The sequence below is a fragment of the Somniosus microcephalus genome, chromosome 4, assembly GCF_052327205.1.
Source record: "Somniosus microcephalus isolate GS21.2 chromosome 4, FLI_Smic_1.0, whole genome shotgun sequence".
Taxonomy (NCBI): Eukaryota; Metazoa; Chordata; class Chondrichthyes; order Squaliformes; family Somniosidae; genus Somniosus; species Somniosus microcephalus.
Window position 1 is genome coordinate 236891302 of NC_140990.1, and position 26846 is coordinate 236918147.

The 26846-nt window shown below is 45.1% G+C and overlaps 1 protein-coding gene across 4 annotated transcripts in view; it reads right to left on the reverse strand.

The window, feature by feature from the left end:
• Nucleotides 1–26846, reverse strand: part of dnajc10 (DnaJ (Hsp40) homolog, subfamily C, member 10) — a 71105-nt gene that overhangs the window by 2316 nt on the left and 41943 nt on the right. For 2 of the 4 annotated variants that reach the window (XM_085985941.1, XM_085985942.1), the window contains exons 15-22: nt 24522–24638; nt 22702–22803; nt 22456–22611; nt 20411–20544; nt 15717–15770; nt 14256–14403; nt 12828–12950; nt 10844–10960 (exon numbers count right to left, since the gene is read on the reverse strand). In XM_085985941.1, coding sequence (XP_085842067.1) covers nt 10844–10960; nt 12828–12950; nt 14256–14403; nt 15717–15770; nt 20411–20544; nt 22456–22611; nt 22702–22803; nt 24522–24638 — 951 coding nt within the window. Of the gene's footprint in view, nt 1–10843; nt 10961–12827; nt 12951–14255; nt 14404–15716; nt 15771–18703; nt 18806–20410; nt 20545–22455; nt 22612–22701; nt 22804–24521; nt 24639–26846 lie in introns of those variants that run through there. The other 2 variants (XM_085985943.1, XM_085985944.1) reach the window with 2 other exon arrangements.

A 26846-nucleotide genomic window follows, 5' to 3' on the forward strand; every position in this document is an offset into this window, starting at 1 on the left:
TCACCTCCAAGTCACACACCATCCTAACTTGGACACATTCATTCATAGTTGCTGGATCAAACTTCTGGAATTCACTAACACCATTGTGGGAGCACGATCATCAGCGCTTCATGAAGGCCCCACCACTACTTTCTCAAGGTAACTAGGTATTGGCTTTCCCATATCTGGAGAACAAATAATAAAAAAAAAGAACTGAGCTTGTGTACTCAATAGAACTAATGTCTGGTCGGTCCACTTTTCAGAAAGATTTTCTCTGTTTCACAGGAAGGTGGAACTGGGAATCGAGTAATCTCCTGCTTGGAAAATTCACACTGGGTTGATCACCCTTGCTGCAATGTAAACAGGTACTTCTAATATCAGTCACGTTAGCATTCATGTCACAAAGAGAGATTTGTTCTCTACCAGAAGCAGCTGGAACTTATCTGACTGTCAATGACCTTCCTTCTCAGAAACCAGAGTCTTATTGTAATTTAAGTACAGAGACAACTGATTATGAACCAATGTGGGTACTGCTGGACAACAACCACCTCCCTTCATTGTCAAGACCATTTCATTTCTGGTGCTCACAATGGGAATGATCATTGTAATATGTCCTATGGATTGTATCAAACAGGGTTCTCTTGATGGATCAGTGACATTGAGCCAATCGACCAGGAAAGTCTCAGGTTCCTGCAGCATTTTAAAAAAATGCCTCTGTAGTGCTTGAGGCATTTTTCCACATTAAAAGGCGCAATATACATGCAAGTTGTTGTTCGATCTCTAGTCTGTGTTAAGTGAACTAATCACACCCCAAGGCAGCAATCAAACATCAGCATCTCCAGGATAGGGAGCAACGAAAATATGAAATCCCAAGGATTGTCACTCTTCATCACTGGCTAGTTAGCCCTGCTGGAACATACACAGGTGTGGATGTTGGGTAAAGACAGGATATCGCTCCGTTTTGATTCCTCCCATGATTAAACATTGTACAAGACTCATGGACCCACACCTGAAGAATGGCCACTTGGGCAAGGTACTGGAGGACTCTGGGGCAAATGGGATTGAAATCCTTTACAAGTCACTACCTTCATGAGAGGAAGAGGTAGTAATTGGAGGGAGGCAGGAAATAAGCAGTATTAAATCCTGTGGGGTACAATCTTTAATCATAGAATTGTTACAGCACAGTAGGAGGCCATTTGGCCCGTCGAGCCCGTGCTGGCTGTCTTGCAAGAACAATTCAGCTAGTCCCACTTGCCTGCCTTGTCCCCGTAGCCCTGCAATTGTTTTCCTTCAGGTACTTAGCCAATTCCCTTTGGAAAGCCATTATTGAATCTGCCTCCACCACCCTTTCAGGCAGTGCATTTTGGATCACAACCACTCGCTGTGTAAAAAAGATTTTCCTCATGTCACTTTTGGATCTTCTGCCAATTGTAGCAGTCGGCGCAGACTCCATGAATTTTTAGATTATGAACATATACACTTATTAAAAACTAGACAGGCTGTTTGGGGGGGGGGGGGGGGGGGGAAAGCTGTGGAAAAACACTCCAGCTGAAGGTGGCTGACGTAACCAGGTTGCATTTGTATGGTAATGGACTGTCCTTGGGAACAATGGCCCGAGAGGCCCACTCCCAAGTCATGAATAATGAGGCTGGCGACTCATTGGCCCCGATTTTCCCGAAGGTGCGGGGAATTGTCGGGTTCCCTGAAAGTCGGGTTCCGACCCGAATCTAAATGGGTCAGCCAGCTGCACGCAATTTTCACTCAAGTGGCCAATTTATTTCCAGCGTGTGGGCAGCCTTGCTAATTGTCCATTTCCAGTCAGAAAGCCCCACAGTATGATGTCATCATTCGTGGTGCTTTTAAAGTGTCCAGCAAGCTTCTCAACCTCTGCAGGCTTCCCAACCAATCTTGCAGAATGGCAGAGGAGGCTGCACCAGCTGCTGCCAGCGGCAGAGGTCGAACCGCCGCCAAATTCGACGAGACGTCACTCCAGACATTGGTGGATGGGGTAAGGGCCCACAGGGAGATCCTCTTCCCTAGCTCAGGGAGGAAGAGGCCTCCCAGAGAGACCAGGGCTGCCTGGATGGAGGTGGCTGCAGAGGTCAACTCTCTGGGAGTCACCCGACGGACCTGGCTACAGTGTAGGAAGCGCTTCCATGACCTTCACCGTACAAGAAAAGTAAGTATGAAGTTTCCATCACCCTCAACCTGATCCCCATTGCCTTTCCCCAACAGCACTCAGCTTCAGCAATCTCTTCCTCCACATCCCACTTCACAGTCACATCCATGCACCCGTACCCATTTCCTATCTCTCTATGCTCACATTCACATAACTATTCCACCATGCAGCCCTCACACTGCCTCTCACTCTGATGCTTGGAACACAACTGACAACATACAGGGAGGGCCCTTGGTCTTGCAGCCTCACACCATCTTTGTCTCCTTCTAAGTATCTATGCTATGCAATCTCTACACTCACTCCTGCACTCTCACTCATACTCCACTTGTCTCCCTCATTGCAGGAGAAGAGAGCTCACAATAGGAGAGAGCATGCGAGGACTGGAGGAGGATCCCCCTCAATCGCCCAGCTGAGCCCCTGGGAGGAAGCTGTGATGGAGATTGCTGGGGCTGACGTGCCTGTGGAAGCTGGGGCAGGAGAGACAGGAGCAAGCCCGCAAGCTGGTGACAGAATAGTTTCCCCATCTCTCTCATTGACATAGCATGAGTTGCTGATATGTTTCTGAAGCCACATCATTTGGACTTATGAGCATCTGCCAAATCCAATGTGCAAGTAGCCTTGGGATCACATCTCTAACTCTTTCCTTTACTCCCCCACAGGACCATCTAGAGCCCCCGTCGCCACTGCCGAGGAGGAAGAGGCTTTGGAGCCAGACTCCTCAGAGGAAGCTCCAGCCTCTGAGGGCGCAGCGTCAGCAGAAGTAAGCGCACCCAGCACCAGCGCAGACACTCACACCTCGGTGGGACCTTCGGGACATAGAGTAGTGTTGTCACCTGGTGTTTCACAGCTCACAAGTGAGCATCAGCAGATTGTGGAGACAGGGACAGCAGTGGAGAGTCCTCGTCGGAGGGCGCAGGCCTCTGTCAGCTCAGCTCAGCTGCATGTCGACCCGATGCCTCTGGGTCCATCCGCAAGAGAGGAGGTGATGGATCTCCATGCACAGATGCAGGAGTCTCTGGCAGGTTTTGTCTCCAGGGTCGCTGCGAGTATGGAGCGAATGGAGGAGTCCATGGTGAGCATGAGCAGAGCCTTATTGGAGTCATTGGCGCATGAAAGCATCACCACGGAAAGGATGGCTACCTCCGTGGTAAGGCTGGCTACCCTCGAGGAGAGGAGGGCTGCGGCCGAGGAGAGGAGGGCTGCGGCCGAGGAGAGGAGGGCTGCGGCCATGGAGGAGCTTAGTCGCCAGGGTATTGAAAACATGGTGAGTGCTCTGAATAGAATGACATCTCTCGAGGAGCAATGGGCATCTATTGAGCACCGAAACCAGACCTACATGGAAGTCCCTCTGAGCAGGACTTCCAGTGCAGATACGGGTCCCCATGGCCCCCCTGATGTGCAGCAAGGTGCTCTCCAGCCACTTGCAGGTGCTGAGGGGGAGCTGACCCATGAGAGGGAGGTTGTTGGCACACCTCAAGGAAGTGGGGGCTCCTCTCCACGCGCTCACACTTCCATGCCACTTCAGAGCCCTCGGTCAGAGCCCCGCCGGAGTCCACACCCTAGTGAGATAGGAGTCTCAAGCCCTGCACAGCTGCAGGAGCAGCAGACTGCTGGCGAACCCTCACAGGCTCGCCACCCCAGAGGACGCCCACCAAAGATGTCGAGACAGGCGCAGCAGGAAAGTGAGCAAGGGGCCTCCACATCTGCGGAAGCCACAGGGGTACCACTACGTAGGAGCACGCATAAGAGAAAAATAAAGCACCACTAATCACAAGGGTAGTCACTTGGGTGAAAAGTCTTGTAAATAGTTTTAATGCCATCAGTTTCCTGTACATTAAAAATCTGGTGGCAACTGCTGTAGTTATGGCGTCTGTCATTTGGCGAACGGGGATATCACATCCTTAGGATAACTTGCAGATGTCAGCAAGCTGGTCAAATAGGTAGGAAGGTGCAGGCATGGACCACGGTCCATGGTCAGTTAAGAAGCAGTGAGGCTGCAGTGTTTGATGTACCAGGTTATGCAAATCTGCCCAGGATGAGTGCGTTCCTTGTATTCCGCCCAGCAAGGTTCTCGCGCACTGGTGCCGCTGGTTGGCGGGCCTCTGCAGGATGCTCGTTTCCATCCTCCTCCTCCTCCTCAGCATCATCCAAGACGGCTCTGTGAGGAGCCTCTTGCTCCTGCGGAATCGGCAAGCCACGACGCTGTGCCATGTTGTGAAGCACACAGCATACCACGACGATTTTGGAGACCCTGGCTGATGAGTACTGTAGGGCTCCACCTGATCTATCGAGGCATCTGAAGCGCATCTTCAGCAATCCGATGGTTTGCTCGATAATGCATCTGGTGGTAATGTGGCTGGAGTTGTAGCGCTCCTCAGCTTCGCTGGCTGGTCTCCTCAACGGCGTCATTAGCCAAGAGCGCAGGGGATATCCCTTGTCTCCAAGTAGCCATCCTTGAAGTTCGTTTGGCGGACTGAATAGCGGAGGCACAGTAGACTGGCGCAGTATGAAGGAGTCATGGCAGCTGCCAGGGTACTTGGCACAAACATGCAAAATCACCTTCTTGTGGTCACACACCAGCTGAACGTTGAGGGAGTGGAAGCCCTTGCGGTTGACAAACTCCTGGATTGCGGTGGGGTGCCCTAAGGGCCACATGTGTGCAGTCAATGACGCCCATTTTAATGCAAGGAGCCTTGCAAATAAGGTGGATGAACTGAAGGTGTTGATAAACACATGGGAGTATGATATTGTTGCTATCACTGAGACATGGTTGAGGGAGGGGCAAGACTGGCAGCTCAATATTCCGGGGTACAGAATCTTCAGGCGAGACAGAGGGGGAGGTATAAGAGGAGGGGGTGTCGCAATATTAATTAAGGAGTCAATTACTGCAGTAAGGAGGGATGATATATTAGCTGGGTCCTCTAATGAGGCCATATGGGTGGAGCTTAAAAACAAAAAGGGGGCAAGCACTTTGCTGGGAGTGTACTATAGGCCTCCAAACAGTCAGGGGGAGATAGAGGAACAGATATGTAGGCAAATCTCAGAGAAATGTGCAAATAATAGGGTAATAATAATGGGGGATTTCAACTTCCCCAATATTAACTGGGATAGTCAAAGTGTGAAAGGCTCAGAGGGTGTAGAATTCTTAAAGTGCATCCAGGAGAGCTTTTTGAGCCAGCATGTAGAAAGTCCTACAAGAGAGGGGGCGGTACTGGACCTAATTCTAGGGAATGTGGCCGGCCAAGTGGAAAAAGTGCTAGTAGGTGAGCACTTTGGTGATAGTGACCATAATATGGTAAGATTTAAGGTGGTCATGGAAAAGGACAGGGATGGGCCGGAAATAAAGGTTCTAAATTGGGGGAAGGCTGATTTTAATAGGATAAGGCAGGATCTGGCCAAAATGGACTGGGATCAGCTACTTGTAGGAAAATCCGCATCGGAGCAATGGGAGGCTTTCAGAAGGGAGATTGAGATCATACAAGGGCAACATGTTCCCATAAAGGTCAAGAGTGGTTCCAAAAACCACAGGGAACCGTGGATGTCAGGGGATATACGGGAATGGATTAGGAAAAAAAGGAGGGCTTTTGGTAGATACAAAAGGCTAAAGACGGAGGAAGCCCTAGAGGAGTACAAAAAGTGCAGGGGGATACTTAAAAAAGAAATTAGGAGATCAAGGAGGGGCCATGAAATAACACTGGCGAGCAAAATAAAGGAAAATCCGAAGATGTTTTATAAGTATATTAAGGGTAAAAGGATAACTAGGGAAAAAATAGGGCCCATTAGGGACAAAAGTGGCAATCTGTGTGTGGAGCCGGAAGATGTAGGAGGGGTTCTAAATGAATTTTTTGCATCTGTTTTCACTATGGAGAAGGACGATGTAGACATAGAAATAGGGCGGGGGGACTGTGATATGCTCGAACATATTAACATCGAGAGGGAGGAGGTATTGGCGGTTTTAGCTGGCCTAAAAATGGATAAATCCCCAGGCCCCGATGAAATGTACCCCAGGCTGCTGTGTGAGGCAAAGGAGGAGATTGCGGGGGCTCTAACACATATATTCAGGACCTCTCTGGCCACAGGGGATGTGCCAGAGGACTGGAGAACCGCTAATGTAGTACCATTATTCAAGAAGGGTAGTAGGGAAAAACCGGGGAACTACAGGCCAGTGAGCCTAACATCAGTGGTAGGAAAATTACTGGAAAAAATCCTGAGGGACAAAATTTGTCTCCACTTGGAGAGGCAAGGATTAATCAGGGATAGTCAACATGGCTTTGTCAAGGGAAGATCATGTCTGACTAATTTGATTGAATTTTTTGAGGGGGTGACTAGGTGTGTGGATGAGGGTAACGCAGTGGATGTGGTATACATGGATTTCAGTAAGGCCTTCGATAAAGTCCCGCACAGGAGACTGGTCAAGAAGGTAAGAGCCCATGGAATCCAGGGTGCCTTGGCACATTGGATACAAAACTGGCTTAGTGGCAGAAGGCAGAGGGTGATGGTCGAAGGTTGTTTTTGTGATTGGAAACCTGTGGCCAGTGGGGTACCACAGGGATCGGTGCTGGGTCCCTTGCTGTTTGTGGTCTACATTAATGACTTGGATATGAATGTAAAGGGTATGATCAGTAAATTCGCGGATGATACTAAAATTGGTAGGGTGGTAAATAGCGAGGAGGGTAGCCTCAGTCTGCAGAACGATATAGATGGGTTGGTCAGATGGGCGGAACAGTGGCAAATGGAATTTAACCCGGAAAAGTGCGAGGTGATGCACTTTGGGGGGGTCTAACAAGGCAAGGGAATACACAATGAATGGTAAGACCCTAGGCAAGACGGAGGGTCAGAGGGATCTGGGTGTGCAGGTACACAGATCCCTGAAGGCGGTGGAACAGGTGGATAAGGTGGTAAAAAAGGCATATGGGATACTTGCCTTCATTAGCCGAGGCATAGAATATAAGAGCAAGGAGGTTATGATGGAGCTGTATAAAACACTGGTTAGGCCACAGCTGGAATACTGTGTGCAGTTCTGGTCGCCACACTACAGGAAAGATGTGATCGCGTTAGAGAGGGTGCAGAGGAGGTTCACCAGGATGTTACCAGGGCTGGAGCGCTTCAGCTATGAAGAGAGACTGGGCAGATTGGGTTTGTTTTCCTTGGAGCAGAGGAGGCTGAGGGGGGACATGATTGAGGTGTACAAAATTGTGAGGGGCATAGATAGGATGGATGCTGAGGAGCTTTTCCCCTTAGTAGAGGGGTCAATAACTAGGGGGCATAGATTCAAGGTAAAGGGAGGGAGGTTTAGAGGGGATTTGAGAAAGAACTTTTTCACCCAGAGGGTGGTTGGAGTCTGGAACTCACTGCCTGAAAGGGTTGTGGAGGCAGAAACCCTCACAACATTTAAGAAGCATTTGGATGAGCATTTGAAATGCCATAGCATACAAGGCTACGGGCCAAATGCTGGAATATGGGATTAGATTAGACAGGGCTTGATGGCCGGCATGGACACGATGGGCCGAAGGGCCTCTATCTGTGCTGTATTACTCTATGACTCTATGACTCTATGACCCTTGGAAAGTCTGCCAGCTGAGCTAATCCAAGCGCTCGCGCCCTCACACTTGCGCCATCCCTGGTGAAATGGATGTGATTGTGCGCGAGGGCAAAGGTTACCTGCGTGATGCAAGTGTGTGCAGCCGCCTGGGAGATGCCGCTGATGTCTGCTGCTGATCCCTGGAAGGAGCCTGAGGCATAAAAGTTGAGTGCGGTGGTGACTTTGATGGCCACTGGTAAGGAGTGTCGACCTGGTGCTCTGGGCTCCAGGTCTTGCTGGAGCATTGCGCAGATGTCAGTCACAACCTCTCGCGAAAGTCGGAGCCGCCTCTGGCACTGCTGCTCAGTCATGTTGAGGTAGCTCACCCTGTGTCTGTAGACCCTGTTTGGGGGGTATCTCCTGCACCGACGGCCTTCCATGCGCTGGCCCCTTCTGGCCTGCGCTGCCTCAGGTGGCTGAGCCGCAGCCTGTCGCTCCTGCTGGTGCTGCTGCTGTTGCTGGAGCTGCTGCTGTAGTTGCTCCAGCCTCCTCTGCTGTTGGAGATCCTCTAATGCCAGGAAGGGAAGGAACAGAAGGCCTCCCATGCTTCTGCCAGATGCTTCCGTTGAGGAGGCGCTGAGTGAGGGTGGTGAGAGGGGCTTCCCAGGAGCTCACACTGGAGAAGTGTGCGAGGCTCCAACCTTCCACAGCTGTGCCTAAGCCTTCAACAAGTTGCCCCAAGCCTTCAGCAACAAGGTCCTGCAGCCTACAAATGCTGGCTGATTAAATCTCTTCAGTCCTGATTGACCTGCAGCTGAAAGCAAGCAAGCCAACATTGTTCACGCCAGGTTTAATCAGCGGTGTTCCCACCAGGCGTGTTTTACGTGGGGAAAGGCTGAAAATTCCAAGGGACCCCGAAAATAGGATTAAACATGCCAATTATTGGGCATTAGGCTTGCGCCGGCCATTCCCGCCTGCTGCGGGCGGGACTGATTCGGGTCGTGCTAAAACACGGGGGCGAAAGTCGGGCGGGGCGGGGAGGTCGCGACTCCCTATTTCTGCGATTTTCAGCCCCCGCCCGCCTGAAGGCTCGGGGAAAATTGGGGCCATTGTTTCTGAAGGAGATGAGCTCGTTAAGTTAAATCGGCTGGGAGATCAAAACGAGATCTAAACCATCTAAACCTGGGAGGAGGCCTGGAAACCATTTCCTTGAGGCCATGTGTCCATTAAAACCACAGACAGTGGTCTGTGTATTGGAGGGGTATATCAGAGAGCTGTTTTGGATAGCTCTCTCTCTCTGCCCTCCCCACAACGGAACATCAAGAGGAGCTGAGCCTTGCTCTTCCAACTGAGACGGACTTCGACTCAGACTGGGACTCGAATGCTGCAAGGCTGGTACAGAACCAGGTAGTTGAGACGTACGGGGAGGAAGCTACAAGCAAGATCATGGGCAATCTAGGTGAGCATTGCCAAGCCTGCACACCCACAAGATCACTTAGCTGTGAGGGGATGCCTGTATGTTCCTACCAAACCAGAGGGGGTTTAGCGTTGGAAGGGTCCGGTGATAAGTTTAGTTCACAGGAGGGTGTTTTTAGATCGTGGTAAGTCAGCACGGCAGGGGCTTGTTGGACAAGTCAGGGTTGTACTGTTTTAAACTGTACTGTTGTGTTCACACCGCTCGTGCTGTATGCGAGTGGAGTGGTTTTGTCAACCTTAATAAACACTGTACGGGTGAGCCCGAAAACACTGTCCGTGTTCCAATTTGTCCTCAGTAATTCCCATCATCCAGAACTTGTAGTAAGGGGGTTTGCATGCTCGCTACGAGCGAGGCGAAACCACTTACAATAATTGGCGATTGCGGCAGGGCTTATAGGAAACTGGCCACTGCAGAAACCGGTTACACAATCACCTTAAATCTGTGTCCTTTGGTTCTCGATCCTTCCGCCAATGGGAACAGTTTTTTATCTACTCTGTCTAGACCCCCTCATGATTTTGAACACCTCTATCAAATCTCCTCTCAATCTTCTCTGCTCTAAGGAGAGCAACCCCAGCTTCTCCAGTCTATCCACATAACTGAAGTCTCTCCTCCCTGGAACCATTCTTGTAAATCTTTTCTACACCGTCTCTAAAGCCTTCACATCATTCCTAATGTGCAGTGCTCAGAATTGGACATAATACTCCAGTTGTGGCCAGTCTTTTATAAAGGTTCATCATAACTTCCTTGCTTTTGTACTCTATGCCTCTATTTAAAAAAGCCCAGGAACCCGTATGCTTTTTTTAACCACTTTCTCAACCTGCCCTGCCACCTTCAACGATTTGTGCACATATACCCCTAGGTCTCTCTGTTCATGCATCCTCTTTAGAGTTGCACTCTTTAGTTTATAGAACTAATCTTTTGTTTAAACTGATTTCATTAACATTTACAACTTCAAGCAAATAACAATAGGTGCACTAATTTATGGCAAGAGAAAACAATACTGAAAAAATGTCAACATTATGCCCTGGCGTCAAGGATGCACCACTTTTCCACAACCTATGCAATACCCTTATATGGTCTAATTCAGTTATTTTTTTACATTGTACATGTTAGTTGACCAAATATAAAAATGTGATTCCCATCTAGCTTGAACAATTCAATTCACTTCATGAAAGTCTAAATGGTACATGGCTTGATAGAATAAATCAGTCAATGGGCTGAATGGCCTATTTTCATTCCAAATGTTGTTGGTTATATACAAGTTTCTGTGTACTGATCACTTTACAGTACACACACTCACACATACAAACACACAGATATACCTGTTTAGAACAAGCTACATTTGTTTGCAGATCCGAATCCATTACATACAACAGGGATCCAATCAAAACTGGTTTCTATTGTAAATATCAATGTAGATAAGTGACCAAAGACAGCATTATAAAATCAAATATTTTTAAATTTGAATATCTCACCACAATTTGGTGTGGGTTTATTTTATCAATTATTTTTAAAAATTAATGAAAGAGGAAATCTGCATTATTGGCAAACAATGGAGAGCTTCACTCTAATAGAACGTCCATAGAAAGGTTTCTCCACTCTAAAGAATTTAAAATACTGTGCAGTTGTTGCATGACGTTCCAAACTAATCTGCATTATTTAAAAATACAGGAAATACCATAATTACCTTTTTAGCTGAAAATATGTTTTCTAACTTTGGTTGAAGCTCCTCTAACCGCTTTCTCAGCAGCTGCGATATCACTTTGGCCTCTCTGCTGTTTATATATTCTCCTGCGGCATTTTTCTGTAAAGGAAAAACATTATATATTTTGCTAAGTAAAACAATCTATTCGTGAGAAAGCTGAGAGTTGAAAATAGATGACAAGGTGGTGCTTGTAAGCACCATGACATGCAATGACAGAAGAGACATTCTTGCTGTAATTTCTCACAATGCAAATTCCCATGATCATCAAGCCACAATGGGGAAGCACTCGGAGGCTCGGCATTTGCCCACATGGAAGAAGGAGGTAGGCAATTTTTATGTTTTTTTAAATAAAATAAGTTAAAACCAGATGCCGCTGTATACCTACCCCTTCTGGCTCAAGTGAAGCATTTAGAGGTCTATGAATAAGTCATTTATGTTCCTTTGCGTGTGCAATAGTGTAGGAGGTACCGGGAAGGAAAAGGTAAATAGGCTCAATGTAATACTGAGTGAGCTATCTTTCCCCATCTAGTTTGGGGTTTTGACAAGGTCAGGTATTGAGAAATAACGCAAAACTATGAATGAAAATATTCTGGATTTTTAATATATTCGCATTAATAGGCTGGATCGTCTTGGAAAAATAACATGCGTTAACAACGCACGCCACGTTTAACACGCAAATCGACCAGTAAGTGCAGGAGAGTAAGAGATAAGCCGCAAGTTGTGAATCTTCAGAACTTTCTGGTTGATTTACCCTGCTCTGCCATTTGCTTCACACAAACATCATCTCGCCCTTAGCCTCCCCATTATTTTTAACAACTTGCTGGATTAGCACATTAATTGCCCATTAAACTCAGCACATAAAGTTAGGGATGGAATTTAAAAAAAAAATTAGTTCCTGGGATGTGGCGTCTCTGGTAAGGCCAGCATTTATTGCCCATCCCTAATTGCCCTTGAGAAGGTGGTGGTGAGCCACCTTCTTGAACTGCTGCAATCCGTGTGGTGAAGGTACTCCCACAGTGCTGTTAGGGAGGGAGTTCCAGGATTTTGACCCAGCTGTAGTGCATCTTGTAGATGGTACACACTACAGCCACAGTGCGCCGGTGGTGGAGGGAGTGAATGTTTAAGGTGGTGGATGGGGTGCCAATCAAGCGGGCTGCTTTGTCCTGGATGGTGTCGAGCTTCTTGAGTGTTGTTGGAGCTGCACTCATCCAGGCAAGTGGAGAGTATTCCATCACACTCCTGATTTGTGCCTTGTAGATGGTAGAAAGGTTTTGGAGAGTCAGGAGGTGAGACAATCACCGCAGAATACCCAGCCTCTGACCTGCTCTTGCAGCCACAGTATTTATGTGACTGGTGCAGTTAAGTTTCTGGTCAATGGTGACCCCCAAGGATGTTGATGGTGGGGGATTCAGCAATGGTAATGCCGTTGATTGTCAAGCAGCGGTGGTTAGACTCTCTCTTGTTGGAGATAGTCATTGCTTGGCATTTCTGTGGAGCCACATGTTAATTTAACAGTGCATGTACCATATTAACGATGTGATAATTGTTAATGCCAATCAACCTCTCTGGCTCAGAAAGGGAAACAATTAAGCTGTTCAATCTTATTCCGGCAAATTGTTGTTAAGAGATTATAAAAATGTCAAATTTAATTTTTTTTCTTACTTTTCCTTTGGTTTATTTTCTCTGTCTTAATCCAACATTTCTCTCCCTCTTTCTGTGCCTGATTTGAGCTCCTTCCGCTGTTTCTTTCTCAATCCTTAAATCTCATTGGTTAAGGAGATACTCTGTTGGTCCCACCATTCACTAACATCCCAGATGCCTCGTTGCCCTTGCCACCCAGTTATCGGCTCGCACTTCCAGCAGTTATGGCGCAAAAAGTTTGAGCTGACAGGTACGGAAAAAAGTCTAACTAATGGCATGCGCCTTGTGATGCCCCGCTCCAGCAAGAATTGGCCCAATTGTTTACCTTCTTTTCTCCTTGGAATGGATAGAATTTAACTGTAGGGTATGCTCTGATGCCAGCAGTTTGACAAGTGTGTGGGTTACTCTGACAATCCATCTTTCCTGCTTTTACTGTGCCTTTGAATGACTGTTAAAAAAATGACAATTGTATTATTAAATGTACAGTCTACAATCATTTCCTTTATTTCTAGCACTAACAAAGCTGGCTGTGTAATTAGGCAAATGGTAAAAAAAAAATTTTTACACAAGTTCCAAAAGAAACCCTGCACTCTATATATCTTGAGTATACTTATTTGTAATTGTCGCTATTGTATTGTTAAAGTATCACTGGACACTCAATTTAAGAGTCAGCTCACTCCTATATATAGCAGATATTTTATGAATTTTATGAATAGTTTACTTGCACACAAAATACCAATGTATTATAAGACATAGATACATTGAACATTCATGGATAATCAAAATTCACCTTTAATAAAAAGTTGAGTGCTCATAATTGCAATTTAGGAAGTGTGAGATTTATTCCCGGCAGCAACCAATACTCTGGCTTGCTCACTAATTACATTTTTAGTAGTGTTTACAAAATTCCCCTCAGGGCAAATGGGAAAAAGAGGCAATTGATTGGACTGGAAAAAATGCACAAATGCAGTCCAGCTGTGAGGAAGTGAAGAGTGTATGCAACACACACAGTTTAATTACAAGCAAAAAGAATTACTGCTGGCCAATACTTTAGTTATTGTCACATGTGTGAAATTTCCAACAAAAAATTTTATTTGAAAGTTTGTATTGCAGTAATTTTTACTTCAACAACACCTCCCCATATGTAGTTGGTGTGAACTGCAGAAATTAATGATGGGTGGATAAACAGCTCGGAAGATGCTTTTATAATTGTGGATATCGCTGCATCCTATTTTGGGACAGTAACCTTTGTTTTTACACTTGGAGTGACAGTTTCTGCATAAAAGCTATACCCAGAATTATAAACTAATTTTCAATGGTCTATAATGTTGTTGGCTCCTGGAAGCTGAGCTTGTTTTATATAATGGATTGCAATCTACGGAGGGAAACCCAAGTGCTCACAGGCCGAATGTAAAAGCAATTCCAGGTTATAATACTCAACACAATTTTCAGATTCATACAAAGACTCAAAAGAGTTTTGGGGAAAGAAAGGTGATATTTCCTCCTGCTTAATGTTTTTGCAAAACACTATTACTACTGGTAAAGCTTTGGGTCTTTATACACCATTCTTTTGATAAAATGAGGGAAGCATGCTGCAGATGTAAACCAGAGACATCTCTGCAGCATACCTCCCTCATTTTATCAAAAGAATGGCATAGAAAGACCCAAAGCTTTACCAGTAGTGATACTGTTTTGCAAAAATGTTAAGCAAGAAGAAACGCACCTTTCTAAATTTCTATTATGAGAGATTTACCTTAGCTAGAAGTTCAAACTCTGGAGCAAAGTTCTGGCAAGGGCCACACCAAGGTGCATAGAAATCAATCACCCAGTGGTCCTTTCCTTTTAATACTTGGTTTGCAAAGTCTTCGGACGTTAATTCTACAGAGGTTTGAGGAAGAAATCTGGGAAAGAAAAAGAAGTGAACAGTAAAAGATGTTGGTCTAGTAAAATGTCATAAGGGTAAAACAAAGGAATGTTTTCAACAGGTTATTCTTCATGACACTTTGCCCATCACTCCTTTGCAAGCAGAGTTACATGGGAACTTAGGAACAGGAGTGAGCCATTCAGCCCCTTGAGCCTGTTGCGCCATATTATCAGATCATGGCTGATCTGTACCTCAACTCCATTTATCCGCCTTTGATCCATATCCCTTGATACCCTTACCCAACAAAAATCTATTGATCTCAGGCTTGAAAATTTCAATTGACCCTCAGCATCCACAGGCTTTTGGGGAAGAGAGTTCCAGATTTCCACTACCCTTTGTGTGAAAAAATGCTTCCTTAATTCACTCCTAAATGGCCTCGCTCTAATCTTATGATTGTGTCCCTTTGTCCGGATTCCTCCACCAGAGGAAATAGTTTCTCTGTATCTACCCTATCAAATCTCTTAATCATTTTAAACACCTTGATTAGATCACCTCTCAACCTTTTAAACCCAAGAAAATATAAGCAACATTTAAGCAAATTGTATTCATAGTTTAACCCTTTAGCTCCAGTATCATTCTGGTGAATCAGTGCTGTACCCCCTCTAAGATCAATATATCCTTCCCAAGGCGAGCTGCCCAAAACTGAATGCAGTGCTCCTGATGGGGTCTGACCAAGGCTCTGTACAACTGAAGCAGAACTTCCTCCCCTTTGTATTCCAGCCCCCTCGAGATAAAGGCCAACATTCCATTAGACTTTATTCATGTGTTGAAAAATATTGAGCCTTCCCCAGAAAATAAAAGATAAGTGTTGTGCAGTTAACCACTTCCAAAGGATCTCACCTGGATCAGTACTACAAACTGGGTTTCTCCACAGCACAGGATCATAATTCAGAATACTCCAAGGTTTTGGTTTATAGAAAATACATGTACAAAGTTTCCCCCATATCTCAATTTATTCAGTGTTGCGCAGTCACCATACTTTAAAATACAATGGCTACTTGCAACCTTTTTGCTGGCCAAAATTACTGCACATCATGGAACACATATTTCATTCAAGTATCAGATTTTTGAATGCAGAAATTAATTTAAATGTACCTGTATTATTGTTAATTTAAAAAAATCACTTCCTTTAGGATAACGGTGAGCTTGGCCTGTTTCCATTGTGATTTTGAAGCACTATGGTACTAAGTTCCCAGCTTCAATCATTAGCTGGCTGTTGACTGACAGTTAAGTATTTGAATGTTTTAACTCTATTTTTAAAATTACCATAACCAAAACATGGAAACTTACCCCAACGCCCATGACCCAAGTGACTGCGCATTCCTGGACCAACCAGTATAGCTACTGTGGGGAGACATAAGAAACTGTTAGAAGCTGTAACCTAAACCAAAGGATGGAAACAAGGTGGTGTACATTAACTGGAGTTCACACTGTTTTAATTATTTAGTTATCAGAAATTGTTTTGCTATCAGGTGCTGGACAATTTACATCTGATGCAGTTGCCCATACTTAACAGCAAATGCACCCCCCAATTTTTTTTAGTGCGTGGTCCCTTCAAATTTGTTGCCACTTCCTCGTATTGCTCTCCACTCACATCCCCCTTCCACCACCCCCCAACCCGACTTCCTTCTGTGTCCGCCCCTAGAAAAAACTCTCTCCCAACTCTCTTACAACTGCACTTATGAAATGCCAACTGTCCAGCCTTTGGCCCTCCATTCACCATGACATTTCTGCAGCTAACGATCTGCTCAACCACACCCTCACCACCACCTTTGATGCTCTAGTCGCTATTAAATCAATCACACTCTCTCTCACCCTGGCCGTTCCCCCTGGTACGGCTCTCATCTTCGCTCCCTTAAGTCCAAGGGACGCAGTCTTGAATGGATATGGCGGCCAACTGGTTTAGCCATTCACCGCCAGATCTGGCTGGACCACATAAAGCATTGTCGGGTCCTGCTCTCGTCTGTCAAAATTGCTCACTATTCCAGGATCATTCTGGAATGCAAAGATAAACCCCGGCTCCTATTCGCTACTGTTAACAGTCTTCTTAAACCCCTCTCCTGTCTCCTCCACCCTCACCTTCGACAAGTGTGAGGAGCTCATGGACTTTGTCTCTAAGATTGAGACCATCCATTCAGCTGCCTCTGCCACTTCCTTTCCTTCGCCTAGCCCACCGGGCCAAACTTCCTCCAAGGTTCCCCACTGCCCCAGCCCTGAACTCACATCTTTCTCCAGTTTCTCTCTGATCTCCCCTCATGACCTCTCCGCGCTCATCTTATCCATGAGGCCCACTTCCTGCTTCCTCGACCCTATTCCCACCAAACTGCTGACCACCCAACTTCCTTTTCTGGCTCCCATTATTAATGGTTCTCTATCCTCAGGTACTGTCCCCCTCTCCCTCAAATCTGCAGTCATCACCCCTCTCCTTAAAAAAACAACCTTTGACCCCTCCGTCCTTGCAAACTACCGCCCCATCTCCAACCTCCCTTTCCTCTCCAAAGTCCTTGAACGTGTTGTCGCCTCCCAAATTCGTGCCCATCTTTCCTACAATTCCATGTTTGAATCCCTGCAATCAGCTTTCCACTCTTGCCACAGTACTGAAACGGCTCTCATCAAAGTCACAAGTGACATCCTGTGTGACTAAGTCTGCAGCCTTTGACACGGTTGACCACTCCATCCTTCTCCAATGCCTCCCCACCGTCGTCCAGCTGGGTGGGGCTGCACTCACCTTGTTCCATTCTTATCTATCTAATCATAGCCAGAGAATCACCTGCAACGCCTTCTCTTCCCGTTCCCGCATCGTTACCTCTGGTGTCCCCCAAGGATCTATCCTTGGCCCCGTCCTCTTTCTCATCTACATGTTGCCCCTTGGCGACATCATCCGAAAACACAACATCAGTTTCCACATGTACGCCGATGACACCCAGCTCTACCTCACCACCACTTCTCTCAACCCCTCCACGGTCTCTAAATTGTCAGACTGCTTGTCCGACATCCAGTTCTGGATGAGCAGAAATTTTCTCCAAATTAAATATTGGGAAGACCGAAGCCATTGTTTTCGGTCCTTGCCACAAAGTCCATTCCTTAGCCACCGACTCCATCCCTCTCCCTAACATCTGTCTGAAGCTGAACCATACTGTTCAAGACCTTGGTGTCATATTTGACCCTGAAATGAGCTTCCGACCACATATCCATGGCATAACTAAGACTTCCTATTTCCACCTCTGTAACATCGCCCGTCTCCGCCCTTACCTCAGCTCATCCGCTGCTGAAACCCTCATCCATGCCTTTGTTACTTCTAGACTTGACTATTCCAACGCACTCCTGGTTGACCTCCCACATTCTACCCAACAAACTCGGCTGCCCGTGTCCTAACTCGCACCAAGTCCCATTCACCCATCACCCCTGCGCGCGCTGACCTACATTGGCTTTCAGTTAAGCAATGCCTCGATTTCAAAATTCTCATCCTTATTTTCAAATCCCTCCATGGCCTCGCCCCCTCCCTATCTCTGTAATCTCCTTCAGCCCCACAGCCACCACCCCACCCACCGCCCCCGAGATATCTGCGCTCCACTAATTCTGCCCTCTTGAGCATCCCTGATTATAATCGCTCAACCATCGGTGGCCGTGCCTTCTGTTGCCTAGGCCCTAAGCTCTGGAATACCCTGCCTAAATCTGTCCGCCTCGCTACCACTCTTTCCTCCTTTAAGATGTTCCTTAAAATCTACCACTTTGACCAAGCTTTTGGTCACCTGCCCTAATTTTTCCTTGTGTGGTTCGGTGTCAAATGTTTTGTCTTTTAATATTCCTCTGAAGCGCCTTGGGACGCTTTACTACATTAAAAGGTGCTATATAAATACAAGTTGCTGTTGTTGTTCAAATTTGCTGCATGGCCACGCATGCGTGGTATCTTTACCAGTGGCAGCAGCCGCTGAGCGGCCTGCGCGGGACCTCACAATTGGTGCGTGGCTGCGCACCTTAGGGGGAACATTGCTTAACTGGGCTTTGAAGGTTTTCTTTACCAAAAAAAAAGTTTCTGCCCAACTTTACTCATGCCATGTGCTTTCCCAGATAAGGATCTGCACTTAGGCATCCACCAGTGTTTGCTAAAGCTAAATTTGCTCAACTTTATCCCAGAAATCCGCCCTCATATTTCATTCCACCCATCCCTCCTTCTATATTAGGAATGTCTTGCAGACCGCAGACCTGCTCCAGATCTCTGCAGTCAATAGTACCTCTCTCTCCTGACCTCCAACCCCTCCATGCCAACCTCGGATCTTTTCCAAACTTCCACACAGATCCTGGACTTTCTCCCGCCTCCTCGCAGACTCTGCTTTCTGACTCTAGACTTCTCAGATCACAGCTTCCTTAAGGCCTGTCTGTTACAGAAAAAGAGAAGGGGCAAGACCATGGAGGGATTTGAATAAGAACATGAGAATTTTTAAATCGAAGCATTGGTGCAACGGGAAACCAAAGTACGTCAACGGGCACAGGGGTGTTGGGCGAGCTGGACTTGGTGCAGGTTAGGACACGGGCGGCAGAGTTTTGGATGAGCTCAAGTTTATGGAGGGAGGAAGATGGGAGGCCAGCTGAGAGAGCGTTGGAATAATCAAGTGTGAAGGTAACAAAAGCTTGGATGAGGGTTTCAGCAGTAGATGGGCTGTGGCGGGGTGGAGATGGGTAATGCTACGGTAGTGGAAGCAGGCAGACTTCGTGATGCAGAGGATTTAGGGTCAGAAGCTTAACTTAGGGTCAAATAGGAAATAAGAAATTGTGGTTCATCCAGGATTGGATGTCTGATGAGCAGTCTGCCAACACAGAGGCAGTGGAAGGGTCGAGAAAGGTGGTGGTGAGGTAGAGCTGGGTGTCGTCAGCGTATATGTGCAACCTAACATCATGTGTTTGGATGATGTCGCCGAAGGGCAGCGAAATAGGAGGGGGCCAAGGATAGATTCTTCGGGACTCCATTGGTAATGGTGTGGAGGCAGGAAGAGAAGCCATTGCAGGATATTCTCTGGCTGCGACTGGATAGGCAAGAGTGGAACCTGGCGAGGGCAGTCCCACTCAGCTGGACAGAGAGGCATTGGAGGAGGATGATGTAGTCAACCGTGTCAAAGGTTGCAAAGAGGTCAAGAAGGATGAGGAAGGATAGTGCACCACAGTCACAGAGGATGTAATTTATGACTTTGATTAACACTCTGAAATGATCTGTGATATCAGTGCCCGGATGAGTCAAAACCTTCTCCAGCTGGATTATTACCAAAACTAAGGCTAAGCTCTTCAGCTTCTATCAGCATTTCCAAGTACCTCATCTCAAGACTATCAACTGGCCCGGCGACCATCTCAAGCCAACTCAGATATGGTGTCTTGCTCAACCCTGAGCTCAACTTTCTCCCCCACATGTATCAAAACTGCTTTCCTACACCTTCAAAATATTCCGTGCCTCTGCTCTATTTCGCTCATCTACTGACGAAACCCTAGTCCATACCTTAATTACTCCAAGGCTTGACTTTTCCAATGCCTCTCTAGCTGGCCTCCCCACAGTAACCCTTTAAAATCGTCAATTCACCTAAAGTGCTGTAGTCCATGTCCTCACTCTCACTAAATTCTACACTCTCATCATCCCATCTTCTTTAAGCTCCACTGGCTCCTGCCTTCTGGAAAGCTCTATCCAATTCTACCTGGCCACCTCCCACCCCCCCCCCCCCCATTTTCAAAATTGTTCTATTTGGCCCTGCCTTCAACTCTCCCTACTAGGTAAATGTTTACAGGCCAGTAAAGCTCTTATTCAGCACATGCCTAAAGTAAGCAGGAGTCCAGAGTTAGGGAAAATGGTTTTGGAAAACTGGAAATAAATAAGGATTCAGGATTGCAACTCTCATGTAAGCCATTACTTAACAATGAAGGGTCTCTGTAAGAAGTTAATTTAACTATGAAATAGTTAAAAAAAAATACACAATGAAAGAAGTTTTTATAATACATACTAGTACTTGTAAGCATTATTAATGTTCAGTGGGTAGAGTCGGATCTCTGGATAGGCCTGTACATTTTCTTTCTGACACAGAGAATAGTACTTCTGACAGTCCATGCTGCCTACGTTGACCGTTCCACTCAACACCTACAAAGAGAAATCATCTGCATTAGTACCTGGAAAATTGAGTGCAGTGAAATCTACTGGATGCGTCAGTTGGAGGTGGTTGAAATTATAAGTACTTACCAAAATATATAACTCCACTAACAATCACAATTTAAATCCAATTTCCTTGGAGGTATTGAAATAGAAAAATTATTGACTTCAATTTAAGGTGCTCACAAAGCCTTTCAAACAAATAGATCCTCTTGCATTGAAACTGACAGATTGGATCACACTCCCTAAATGTTTTTCTTCTAATCTTCTGCTAAACTCCATGTGTAAGCTTAAGATGCCACATAGGAATTCCAGTTCTTCGGAACTTTCCACATGCCACAGGAAGATTTGGTTCCCTGTCTTATCGGTCCTGTTGAGTCATCTGCTCAACATTGCATATGATGATATTATAATAAGTACCGCTGTCAACACAGGCCGAATGTGTGAGCATCATTCCATTTCTCTCCAGAATTGAATTCTTTGCTACCTGTAGTCATTTGAATTACTTCAGATACTGGACATTACAACAGGATAGGTGCTACAAGATGCCCTGCTCTCATCGGACTATTATGTTTTTTTTTTGAGTAGAAAAGAAAAACAAGACAAGATAAAATAACAATCACAACTTCAACAAGGTGTGAAGTGGTCAGCCAGTAAAACTAACAAGACTGACCGTGTCAACCAATCAGTGGTTTATATATGTAAAGACTACCAAAGCCGATTTTCAACGATGGACAGGCATGATCTTTACATCAAATGTCTGCTTCTGGATCATAATAATTGCTGACCCTATCTTGGGCGATCCACAATGCAGAAACAGGATCAGTTTCAATCCTTTGGCAAGTGTATTCGCCTTTTCCAGCATGACAAGGTCAGACAGCCCAGGAAGGTTAGCTGCTCATGCCTGTTTGAACCATGCTGAATTCACCATAAACAGCAAATTTTACTGGTCAGAACCCACAAGGTGGGAATTGAAATTTGAATTAACTAATTATTCACATCAATGGGTTTGAATAAAGTGGCAAATTTTCAAAGCATATCCAATAGGAGGCATTTTGGCATAAATTCAAGTGAATTAACAGATAATACAAATTAAGCAACTTCAAATTAAGGGTAGATTATATACTTAATCTCAACTTCTTCCCATATCTACCAAAGTAATTCTCTCCAATTCACTAACTGACTGTAACATTTTAAATAGCTCTATCGGTTTTGTGCCAGGATATTGGCACCTGTTCAGATTCTTTATGAACTTGTTTGTTGCATTTAAATCAATAGGATAGTTGAGCTTATCAGGTGTAAATGGGACATTTACAAGTGTGACCCTTTAAGTGTGTGTAATAGACTCGCTAGACGTGGACATAAATGTATATATTATATATATTGTGAATGAAAGAATATTAGCAATTCTACCATTAATAATGTCAAATTATGCGCTACAGCTCATTTGGTACAAAGTTGTGATTATTAATTCCACTCAAAATAATTTAGTGGTAAAATGTGAAATAAAAAGCAATGAAGCATGTAGTCATTCTTTGAATAAAGGTTTACACAACGCAGTCAAATCAAAATGAACACATCCAGGTCAAATTTGGACTTTATCATCATGAAATTGCATTATACCACTCCCATTCGCTTTCAATGCAATTCTGGCCCAAGCATGCAATGAAATTCAAAATCAGTTTTCAAATGGTGAGAATATAATTTTAAAACATTTTTTCAAATAAGTTTGTACCATTTATTAAAGAGAAAACTCATGCAAGTGATAATCAATTTACTTTGGTTGGGAAAAAATAGTTTGAAACTAAGTCTTTCTACAGGATTCTTCATTTGAATTGAAAACGAGATCATAACACTTGAGTTACCCTTTGGGTGGGTGCAAAGTGAAAATGTTTCTCTTACCCTGGCCATCTTTTTCCATTCTGGCATCAAAGCTTGGCAAGGACCACACCATGGAGCATAGAAATCCACCATCCAAATGTCATCCTGTGCTCTCTTTCTAACTAATCCTTCAAAGTTCTCTGGTGTCAGTGCAATTACCGAGGGATTTATGAGATCCTACACAAACAGTAAACAAAATAATTAATTAAATCAGTGGCAAAATTAAAATGGTTATTAAAACAAATAACTTGTATAAAAAAATCATACCTGAATAAACTCCAAAAGTTCATCAGCTGTGTGGTGGCCCTCATATTCGTGAACATTGGACTGGTTGAATATTAATGTTGTTGGATAAGCTCGGATACCATGCTTGAACAGCAATACAAGAATAATTAATCTTCAACTTAATTTTTTTTCCATCAAGCCAAACCTCGCCTCTGAACCCCTTTCCCTCTTTTGTTTCTCTCGAACTCCCTCCCCCCATACCATCTCCAAGCTCATCTTGTCCATGAGATCCATCTCCAGCTCCCCTGGTTCTATTCCCACTAAACTGCTAACCACCCAACTTCCCTTCCTGGCCCCAATACTAAGTGACATTGCAAATGGTTCTCTCTCTTCAGGTACTGTCTCTCTCCCTTTCAAACTTTCCACCATCACCTCTCTCCTAAAAAAATTCACCCTCAACCCCTCTGTTCTTGAAAAGAACTGCACCATCTCCAACCTCCCATTCCTCTGCAAAGTCCTTGAACATGTTATCTCCCAGACCCATGCCCATCTTTCCTGCATCTCCATTTTTGAATCTCTCCAATCAGCTTTATTCCCCTCCTTCAGCAGGGAAACAGCTCTAATCAAAATCAAGAATGACATTCTCTGTCACCTGTGTATTAACCCTCTTTATCCTCCTCAAAGCCTTTGACACAGTTGACCACACCACCTTCTTCCAACGCCTCTCCTCTATTATCCAGCTTGGTGGGACTATCCTCACTTGGTTTCACTCTTGTCCATTTGATTTTAGTCAGAACATCTCCAGCAATGGTTTCTCTTCCTGCCCAGTTACCTCTAGAGTCCTTCAAGGATCTAACCTTGGTCCCCTCCTCTTCCTCATCTATGTGCCGCCCCTTGACGGCAACATCAACAGACATGGGGTCAGCTTCATCATGTATGCTGGAGACACCTGTTCTACTTCTTCACTCTCTCTCTCAACCCCTCCACTTGCCTCTGTGCTGTCAGACTGCTTGTCCGACATCCAGTTTTAGATGACCTGCAATTTTCTCCAACTAAAGATTGGGAAGTCTGAAGCCATCCTCTTCGGCTCCTGCCACAAACTCCGTACCCTTGCCACAACTACACTCCCCTCCCCAGCCTCTGTCTCGGGCTGAACCAGACTGTTCGCAACCTTGGCTTTCTATTAAACACTGAGCTGAACTTCCTACCACCATATCCTCTCCATCACAAAGACCACATACTTCCAACTCTAACATCACCCACCTTCACCCCTATCGCAGCCCATTGGTTTTTGAAACAGTCATCCATACCTTTGTCACCTCCAGACTTGACTATTCCAATGCTCTCCTGGTCAGTATCCCATCCTCCATCAGCTCATCTAAAACATATTCTCTTCCGCACCAAGTCCCGCTCGCCCATTAGCCCTGTCTTCACTAGTCGACATTGGCTCCCAGTCCCTTAAATGCCTCAAATTTAAAGTTCTCACCTCTTGTTTAAATCTTTTCATGTCCTCACCCCTCCCTAGCTCTGTAATCTACTCAGCCCCATCATAACCAGCCCTACAAAACTCTGTTCCTGACTGGCATCTCTTCTTCCCCCCCCCCCCCCCCCAAACTCCTACCATTGACTGCTGTGCATTCAGCTGCCTGGGCCCTACATTGTGGAATTCCCTCTCTAGACCCCTCTGCCTCTCAATCTTCCTTAAAAGCCACTTCTTTGACCAAGCGTTTGGTTACCCCATTGAATTTCTCTTTTTTTTTTTAACAACTCTGAAGCACTTGGGACATTTTTGTATATTAAATACGCTATTTAAATGTAATTTGTTGTTGTTAAGTGATAGTATGAAAAATGTTCATACTTACTGTGTTGCACAAACCCTCATGGATTGTACAATCCAATGTTCCAAACTTAAGCTGACCAACCAATTGTTTGGAAGCTTTACGCAGTTCAGGCAAAAGGGCACGACAGGGAGGACACCACTGAAAATGATAAAGACATACATTCTAGCTTTCAGTCACAGATAACATTAATACACTACAATGTGAAATCTTATATTGGTTGTACAATTTATTACAACTTCCTGCATACAACATATATAGAAGGGATCCATTAAGTTTAATTGGTATTTCTGATTTGTCAATATATCTTAGTGAATAATGAATTTCCTAAACAGAATCAAAGCAAGCACATGCAAAAGTTTGCTCCATACAAATAACTGGCATCAGATAGGGTAATCATTGTTTTGATGTGGACTCAAACTCCGCGATTAGCCTAAACGCAGTTTAATGGGATCCTCGATAGACATTAGATTGATGATATTTCTGTCCTGTTTGGGCTGGGTTCAAATCCAGGTCTGAGGGATGACAGTCTTCTCATCTATTCATTTCCCTCAAAATGTAGTATTAAATTACACCATAAACACTCATTATGGATTATAGACATACCCAGCAGGTTTAATAAATATCGGCACAGAAATTCGGGTCCCAACGCGTGAGTACGCACGGGGTACTCACGCGCAGGCCCAACGAAAGTGCCGGTTTCGTGCATGCGCAGGAAACCGGCACTTTTGTTCCCCTGAAAGAAGGGGTTGACAGGTGGAACGCGTGCGCCGGAGAGGCAGCGCGTGCGCATTGAACTTACGTTTTTTTTTGCCGGTTTCTCCGGGAGGGTAAGTCTCCAGCAGTTACACTTTAAAAAAGCAGGCGCAAGACCTGCTTTTAACAAGGTAAGTGGTGAACTAATTAAAATTTAAACATTTTTTCCACAGGTTTATTATTTTTAAATACTTTAAAAGGTAAGTTTATTTTTAGCCCCATTAGAAAATGTAATTAACTTTTTCATAAATTTAAATTATTGTTTAAAATAGTTATTTCATGTAATTTATAGTTATTTTAAAAATGTGATTTAAAAAAAAAATGTATTTGAAGTTTTAGTGATGTTTTGGGGCTTATAGTATTTATAGATTTGACAGCTCTTCCTGTCAAACTTATGAATGAAGCATTCCCTGCTACCATTGGCTCTCCATGGCCCACGTGATCCCAGGGGACGCATCGAACTAACTGCGCCCCTGGGATACGCAAGCACTGCGCGCCGGCAGTTGGAGCAGGCCCAGGATCGGAATCCCACGCGGGTCCACAGCTCAACGGCCGGCGTGCTAGGTAAGTGCAGGTCGGGGGCTTGCACCCGCGGGAAGCCTCCAACCCGAATTTCTGGGCCATTATTTTCTCACACAATGACTCCTTGCAACCTGACGAAGGAGCAGCGCTCCGAAAGCTTGTGATTTCAAAAAAAGCTGTTGGACTATAACCTGGTGTTGTGTGACTTCCTAGCAACTGGTTAGAGAAGTCTGTTCTATCAGTACATGGCAGAAGGAGCTTAAAGATCAATCTAGTTATAAAATCATAGAATCATAGAATATAGGAGCAGGAGTAGGCCATTCGGCCCTTCGAGCCTGCTCCGCCATTCAACAAGATCATGGCTGATCATCCAAACCCTAGCACCCGGTCCCTACACCGACAGCCATCCCACCCAAGCCCTATCCCCATAACCCCACGTATTTAATCCCCCCTAACACTAAGGGCCAATTTTTATCATGGCCAATCAACCTAACCCGCACATCTTTGGACTGTGGGAGGAAACCGGAGCACCCGGAGGAAACCCACGCAAACACGGGGAGAATGTGCAAACTCCACACAGACAGTCACCCGAGGCCGGATTTGAACCCGGGTCCCTGGCGCTGTGAGGCAACAGTGCTAACCACTATGCCACCGTGAAGAGTTCAGTGTTTAATTATATAGAGAGTACAAATAAAGCTAGCAACAGCTAATGTCTCAGTTGAGTATATTACATCTAAAGAACACCCACTATATGTGTCTATCTTTTTAAATACATACATAGAAACAAATAATATACGTACTTAAAAATCCCTGGACAGTCCTAGAACATTCCTTTTGGTACAGAAATAAATAAAATATGGATGGTGCTTTATTTATTACTATCCTAAATGAGTCTTTGAAATATTATAGTACTTAACATCCTTCATTGACTTTTTCCACTTATCATGAATATGACTTAAAAATCCAGTGGGGTGGGCCCCAAATTAGAGATGCTATTCCTCAATTTTGCACAATAGAAATATGCCACTTTCCTGTTTCTTTGATGCTATCAGCAGCTTTGTTCACACTCAT